Below are 7,314 nucleotides of genomic sequence, written 5' to 3'. Positions count from 1 at the left end.
GAAGGAATGAGGGAGGCGGTGTGGGGAGAAGGTGCTGAGGGACCCGGCTGGGGGAGCGCTGCCTTTGGAGAGCAGCGTGCCGGGCAGGTGGCACAAAGTTCTGAAGGAGGCATAGGTTTGGGGCTGGGTCTGAGGGGGCTTTGGGGGGTGCGATGGGGTGACAGCCGGGAGAAGGAATGAGGGAGGCGGTGTGGGGAGAAGGTGCTGAGGGACCCGGCTGGGGGAGCGCTGCCTTTGGAGAGCAGCGTGCCGGGCAGGTGGCACAAAGTTCTGAAGGAGGCACCTCACCAGGCGGTTTTGGGAAGGAGGGAAGGGGCAGAGAGAGGGAACCCCCTGTGAGCTTGTCGCCTCCGGGAGCTCGGTGATGCTTCACCCGCCGCCTCTGCTCTACCTGCTCCTGGGGGCTGGTTTCCATCATCATCCTCCCAGGAGGGAGCAGCACTGAACTCACTCATGTTTGTTGTCCTTAGGGGTTTATGTTGGTTTTAAACCTTTTTGTTTTTGTGCTCCGTGCTTCATTGTGGTTTTTTTTTTTTTAATTAACAACAGACAAAATCCGAGGTGCTGTTTTAAGAAGCGTTTTTAGGAATCTTTTTCTCTGCCTCTTTTTATGCTGCTGAGCTGAACGGCCACTGCATAACCAAGGGTGTGAGAGGAACATTCTCTCAACTTTTGCTCCCTCAGGTCGATAACTGAGAGGTGACTCCCTGCTCAGAAGAAGCTGAAAGTTAGTGAGCTCTGATACTTTCTGAATAAAATCAAATCTTCCAGGCTTTATCAGATTTCTGGTGACATTGCTCTGAAATTGGTGTGTACCCGGGATAACCCAGCGTCTGTGAAGTTGTGATGGATTTACACTGTGGTGACTGAGATCAGAATTGGAGCTTGTGTGTTTTTTTGGGCTTTTTTTTTTTTGGTTGGGTTTGTTTTCATTTGTTTTTTTGGCTTGTGGTTTCTGACTCTCCTTGCTTGTGGCTTGAGGCTGTCGAGGTCTTGGGTCGTGTGACGTGTTCAGGTTTATCGGGGACTGTTCAATGGAACTTCTGAAGGGTGATTTTTTTTCATTCTAAGGTTAGAGGAAGTTTTTGTGGCTTTAAACATTGAGAAAACACCACGGGTCACTTGCCTGTGGTGGTTGTGAGGTGAGGGAGCAGAGCCTGTGTCTGGAAAGACGTGGTTGTGGTTTCACAGAACGACCCGAAATCCGTCAGCTCGCAGAGGTGGCATGCTAGGAAAAAAAAAACCCAAGAATCCCTGATTCAGCTGAAGAAAACCTGATCTGAAACAGAAACTCTCACAGCCCTGGTCCCATCCTGCAGCAAAATGCCTTTAACTCACAACAACATCCCGTGGAAGGGTGAGATTATTCCGAGTAGTAAAATCTTAGGGGTGTGTATTGGTGGCGTGGGCTCTGTCAGGAAATTCACTGCTCCTCCTTGCCAGAGCAGCCCCAGATCAAGGCTTTGCAGTTTGGCTGACAGAGGATGTGTAGCTAAAGGGAAAGCCAAAAAAAAAAAATGATGTTGCTTGGGGTGAGGAGGGAAAATGGTGTGTTCTGAGCCAGCCCAGTGGATGAGAGGGGAAGATACTCGTGCCTTTATGCTGTTAGTGCATTGCAAAGTGTTTATGTCAGTGTAGACTTCAGTATTTTAGAGAATGGGAAAGTTTTCAACAAATTTGGGAGGAAAAGAGAACTTTGAACATCTGTGTTTAATAACTACAAGCAAAGTGACCAGTGTTGACTTGGCCCTTTTAAACAGAGGGAGAAAACAGTCGAATGAACATTATATATGCAGAGATTTTTAGCATAACAAATAATTTTTAAACATTTTTCCTCAGAAGCTGGGTCCTCTTTTCCTTGATGTTGAAAAATGGGCTGCAGGGAATACTGGATAATCCCCCAGTACACTGAATAATCCTCACAGCTTGACCAAGTTGTGGCCAAAGGTGGCAAAACCAACCCCAAAACTAAATGGCCACTTATTTGTGGGTGGCTCCGGTGTTGGGCAAAAAGAAATCTGGAAAATCCTCTTGCCCAGGGTGTGAGGAGTCTTATTTCACTGAAAAAAAAAGCTTAGATGGTGGAGAGTATGAGGCTGAAAACTTTCAGTTGTGCCAAGTTAAGGAAATTTTAAAAGCCTCTTGGTTAGGAGTGAAAAGAGAATCTCTAACCAGGAGGAAATAGGAGGAGGGGTTAAAATAAGAAAGGTGGTTTGCTTTACTTGTGTTATTTTACAGGTTTTAATATTAACTCAGATAATTAGGACACTTTTAGTGCTGCCTGGATGAATGTGTGATGGATCATCCCCCCCTTCCAACGTTTCCTGCTGTGAATGAGTGATTTCCAACGCTGCAGAGTGGAAGGTGAATCCTTGTCTCTGTTGGTTTTTCACCTAATTTCTGTAGTGCTGCTCAGAGAAGGTTCCCATGAGGGTGAGAGAGCTGAGCTGGCGTTGCATGGGAGGTTCAAACAACTTCAACCCCCCCTATCCCTCCTTAAAAAATCCATCTGTGAGAGGGAAACGGAGACACTTTGTCAAGCCAGAGCCTCCTGAGCTGCTCAGACCAAAGCTTTGGTGGGTTGAAGAGTTTCCTGCTTTATCTCAGCAACTCTCCCCCTGCTCCCAACTTCTTTGGCTGTTTGGGGAGCTCACTCACAGTGAAGCTGAAGCCAAATTTTGCTCTGCTGAAACGTGCTGCCTGAGCCTGAGCCTGGGGAGGAACCAGATGTGGAAACAACCATGTGCTCGTTCCACGGGGCGGGGGGGGTAAAAACCTCCTGGAGGAGCCACGACAGCCCCAAATAAATCACAGCTTGGGATATTTTCTGGGACTCTTCTGAAGCTGCTGGGTTTTCTTTTTTTTTTTTTCCACTCTTGAGATGGCAGCAGTTGCAACAGAGCCTTTCCCCAGGAGAGCAGGGCTGGAAATCTGGCTCTGGAGACGACGTTCCCTTTGGCAGCTTCCAGCTCCTTCCCTTGGCTGAGCCCTGGTTGTGTTTGGAGATGTAGATCCAGTTACAAAAAGGCTCCGTGGTTTCTCTCCAGCCTCTCTCTCCTGGGTTTAATTGGGTTTAACACCCTGAAGACGAGCTGGGGTTGGTTCTGAGGAGGGTTTGAGCAACACCCAATGAGGATGATGTTGCTCCTTGGTGGCAGTGAGTCTGTGAAACCCACCCTGCCCTCTGAGAAAGAGCCATTGGTGCCTCTGCTGAGTTTTGAAGGAACTAAACCAAACATTTGTCCTGTTGCTTGTTTCCTAGGAATACATTCATTGCCTCTTCTGGTTTTTGGGGGTAGTTGAAAAGTGTCCTTGTCACCACTTTGGGTCCCAGTATGAGTCAGAGCTGAGCACTGGGAACTGCTGGTCTCAGCTTTCAACAGCTGCCCAGCCCCTTTCCCCTGACTGGAGTTTTGAAGTTGTGAAACTGGTGTTTTGTAGGTTATAACATACTGGGATCTGCTTGGAACTGGGTTGGCTCTGTTGGCTGGGGCTTTGGTGGCCTCTGGCTACTCAATCTTTAATGCTTGGAGCTGGTGGCTTTCCAGTGCTGCTGTGGAGGGATCCAAACCCAAACCAAGAGGCCTTCCCTCCCCCTCCAGCCTGCTTCTGAGTTGATTTGCAGAGGAACAGCCCCGTGTCACTTCCTTCCCCTGCCTGAGAGAGGAAATTCCTCCCTCCTTGATAAAACCCTTCTCTGCCCTGCTCCAGAAAGCTCCTTCTCTGTTCAGGTTTAAACCTGTGTGTTGGGAAGCTCCTGGGGAAAGGGAACAAAGCTCCTGACCTGCTTTACTTGCACTCAGGGCTTCCCTCAGCAATAAAGGGGCACAGAGGGGGCCAAGTGCTGTGAAATCCAGCAGTGAGGACACAGGGAAGGTCTGTGGTCCCACCAGAATGGGCTGCAAGGAAAAAAAACTCTTTAATTTAAGGCCATCCCATCAACTGACTCGACTTCATCCACCCAAGGACCCCTGAGCAGCTCGACCTAGCTGGGGGTGTGAAGGGGATTTGGATGGGATGACCCTTAGAGGTCCCTTCCAACCCAAATCATTCCACAGCCCATTTCCCAGCAGAGCCCTTGGGTGTTCACACACACCAACCTCCAATCATTTGTCTTCTCAAAAATCTATTTCCATACCTGATTCTTTGTCCTCAAGTCATCCTTTTTTTTGGGAACTTCAGCCCAGACCTCACATTTTGTTGCTGTGGTTGGTGTTGAAATGAAACGTGCTTGCTCCTGCTGTCCATTGGGACTGTTGGTGTTGAGCTACTGAGTGTGGAGCTGGAAGCGAGTTCCATTGTTAAAAAATAGGTTGAATTCTTTCAGAAATGGGCACAAAATGTCTCCTGCTTTGTTTCCAAGCTCGTTTCTGGTGCAGCTCAGATGATGTTGATGGAGGAGGACGTTGAACGCCGCTCTCGGCCTTCCGACGTGGTTGGAGTTCAACCCCCAGCTTTGAATGACTCCAGAGCCTGTTAAGGATGCTCCTAAACAACTGAGATTAGGAAAAAAAGGGGAAAAAAAAGGTTTATTTTCACTGCCTGAAGTAGGCTTTTTAATTTCTCAGCCCCTGTGAGTACCTAGAAGCAGCTGTTGGGTGGCGTGCTCTCGTGACGGTGGATTCCACACCCTGTTTCACCTCTTGGAAGCACTGTTGTGGTTCCTGATCACTTGCACAACTTTCCTCCCTGTAAAACACAGCTGGGTTTAACTCCAAGCAGTTTTGCTGTCGTGCTGGAGGGAGGTTGTAGCAGTTCTCCCCCAAAATTACCTCCTTTGGCTCGGGGTGTGTGGGTAGGGACGAGTCCCCACGCCGGGTCAGCGCTGCTCAAGACGAGAAGGGTCTGTCTGCAAGAGGGTGGTTTGGAAGGCACTTTAGAAGCATCTTGGTGAAGTCTTTGTCTCCTAGATGGGGAAATAAACCCTCTTGGAGAGGCAGAGTTAATTAGGCAGGCTCCTAACTCTGCGTGCTCACATCTGAGAGGGGGCTCAGCCCCTGCCCACGACCACGTCGGGCTGAGGAGACCACAGAGCTCTTCCCTACAGCTTCTAGGGATCTAAACTCCAGAGTTTATGAGACCAGCATGTGCTCCAGGCTTGAAACAGACCCTCAGCACAGCCTGGGGGGAGGTGAAAGGGGCCCTTTGACGTAACCCTGCTTTCTTGTCTCCTTTTCCACTCCCCCATTCAGAGATGGCCTCGGATGTTTCCTCTCTGGGCTCTGGGAACCCCGGCCCGGGGGCGTCGGCTGGAGGAGCCATCCAGAGAGCCAACAAGAGGAGGCCTGGGTGAGTGGGTGGCTTCTGCCCCTTTTATTTGGGGGGGAAACGTGTTTGTGAAGCCTTTGAGGCATTTTTCCCCTGAAAGAGTGGTCGGTGTCGTGATGAGGGAGCTGATCTGCTTCCAAGTGAAGAAGTTGCCTGGCTCCTGGGTGTGTTTGGTCCTTCTGCTTCATGATGCTTCCTGCCTGTGAAAGCCAGGGCTGTGTTCCTGATAAAAAGAGGGGGTTAAAAAGCTGAGCTGCTCCCCAAGGCTTGAGGGTGAAACGAGAGGTGCTGGAGCAGCAAGACAAGCCAGTTGCTGCAAGAGGTAGAGGAGCAGAGGAAGGGGAGCTGTTGGGGCCTCGCTCAAACCTTCCCAAGCTGTGCCCACAACTGGGGGCATGGGGAGGCTGCAGGGTGCTCCTGGTAGGGGTTGTGTTGGCTAAAAAATGCCTTTGCAAATGAAAAGGGTATCGAGTGGCCACTCAAATTCCTGCCACAACAAATTTCCTCTTCCTTCCCCAGCTAATTAAAATCTCTCCCTGCCCTTCCCAGTCACTCAGACTCTTCCCTTCAGCTCCCTTTGCTGCTCCTGCTTCCCTGCAGCTCCTCCTGCTGCCTTTGCTAACAGTTTTTGACCCTGTTAAAGCAAACAGGATGACGTTGCCTGCTGCTGAACTAACTGCACAGGTCACCAGGCTGACCTTTAACTCCTGAAGGATTTTGCCCTCCCCTTGGTTTATTTTCTTTTCAAGTGCAGCTGATCCAAGCTCTCGGGTTTGGAGCTCTGCACCTGGAGGCTGTTGGTGGGTCCCTTGAGCAGTGAGGAGCAGTTGTGGCAGCATGTTGGGATTCACAGGGGCTGCAGTGAGATCTGGAGCTTTTGGAACAGGAGGTTGTGGTGCTGTGAGGGCTCCAAGGGGACTTTCTGTTTGACAGACATGTAAAGGCCTCTTCAAAAATTTGGGGGTTAGAATCATTCTGGTTAGAAGAGAGCTTGGAGCTCCTGGAGTCCCCCCAGGTCCCCACTGCCCCGTGTCCCTCACCCCACATCTCCACGGCTTGGGAACCCCTCCAGGGGTGGGGACTCCACCACTGCCCTGGGCAGCCTGGCACAGCCCTGGGCAACCCTCCAGGGCAAGAAATTGTTCCTCAGGGGCAACTGAAATCTCCCCTGGGGAAACTCGAGGCTGGTTCCTCTTGTCCTGTCCCTTGTTCCTTGGGGGCAGAGCCTGACCCCCCCCTGGCTCCAGGCTCCTGTCAGGAGGTGTCAGAGCCAGAAGGTCTCCCCTGAGCCTCCTTTGCTCCAGGCGCAGCACCCCCAGCTCCCTCAGCTGCTCCTCCCCACACTTGGCCTCTAGACCCTTCCCCAGGATGTTTCACATCAGCCCCTGGGATTGCTTAAATCTGCCTTTCAAGGTTTATCTGCATCCCTGTAGGGACAGGTGAAAAAGCAACCTGTGAAGGAGAAACCACTTGGTTAATAATAACCTTCTTTCTTCTGTTTTTCAGACTTGATTTTGATGATGATGGAGAAGGGAACAGTAAATTCCTCAGGTGAGGGAGAACCTTGCACCCAGAAGTCTCTGTTGTGTGGTTTGGGTGCATCTGAGTGTTCCTCCAGAGCCTCCCTGGTGGGCCCAGTAGCAAGATGAGTTCAGCTGAAGAAGGGAGCCCTGGGTCTCACAGAACTCCATGGTCATGTTGTGGTATTCCATAAGTGTCTCCAAAGGTTGAATCCTTTCCATGAGTGCTCCCAGTGCCCCAGCACTGTAGGACTCCTGTGTGGGGCACAGGGGAGCTGGGCAAGCTCATGTCATTGATTTGTAGCCTGGCTACAGGGTTTGGGATTGAACAATTCTGGTGATACTGGGAACCTGTGTCACAGTCTTCATGTGAATTCAGGAAGCATTTAAAGAGAGGCTGCAGAGTGGCTTGAGATGGAGTCATTGAGGTTGGAAAAGAGCTCTGAGATCCAGTCCAACCATCAACCCAACACCATGGCCCCAAGTGCCACGTCCTCATGTTTTCTGAACCCCTCCAGGGCTGGGG

General features: G+C 50.6%; 1 protein-coding gene across 1 annotated transcript in view; it reads left to right on the top strand.

Moving 5' to 3' along the window:
• Positions 1 to 5,194: 5,194 nt before the first annotated feature.
• The window catches only part of ARNT (aryl hydrocarbon receptor nuclear translocator), a gene marked incomplete at its 3' end in the record, with an annotated part of 13,433 nt that continues 11,313 nt past the window's right edge, over positions 5,195 to 7,314 (top strand). The window contains 2 exon segments of the mRNA XM_008943116.1: positions 5,195 to 5,289; positions 6,775 to 6,819. Coding sequence (XP_008941364.1) covers positions 5,195 to 5,289; positions 6,775 to 6,819 — 140 coding nt within the window.

This window comes from Merops nubicus, unplaced genomic scaffold, assembly GCF_000691845.1.
Source record: "Merops nubicus isolate BGI_N331 unplaced genomic scaffold, ASM69184v1 scaffold26146, whole genome shotgun sequence".
Classification (NCBI taxonomy): domain Eukaryota; kingdom Metazoa; phylum Chordata; class Aves; order Coraciiformes; family Meropidae; genus Merops; species Merops nubicus.
Note: the sequence above shows the minus strand (reverse complement) of the source record. Positions and strands in the feature narration are given on the sequence as shown.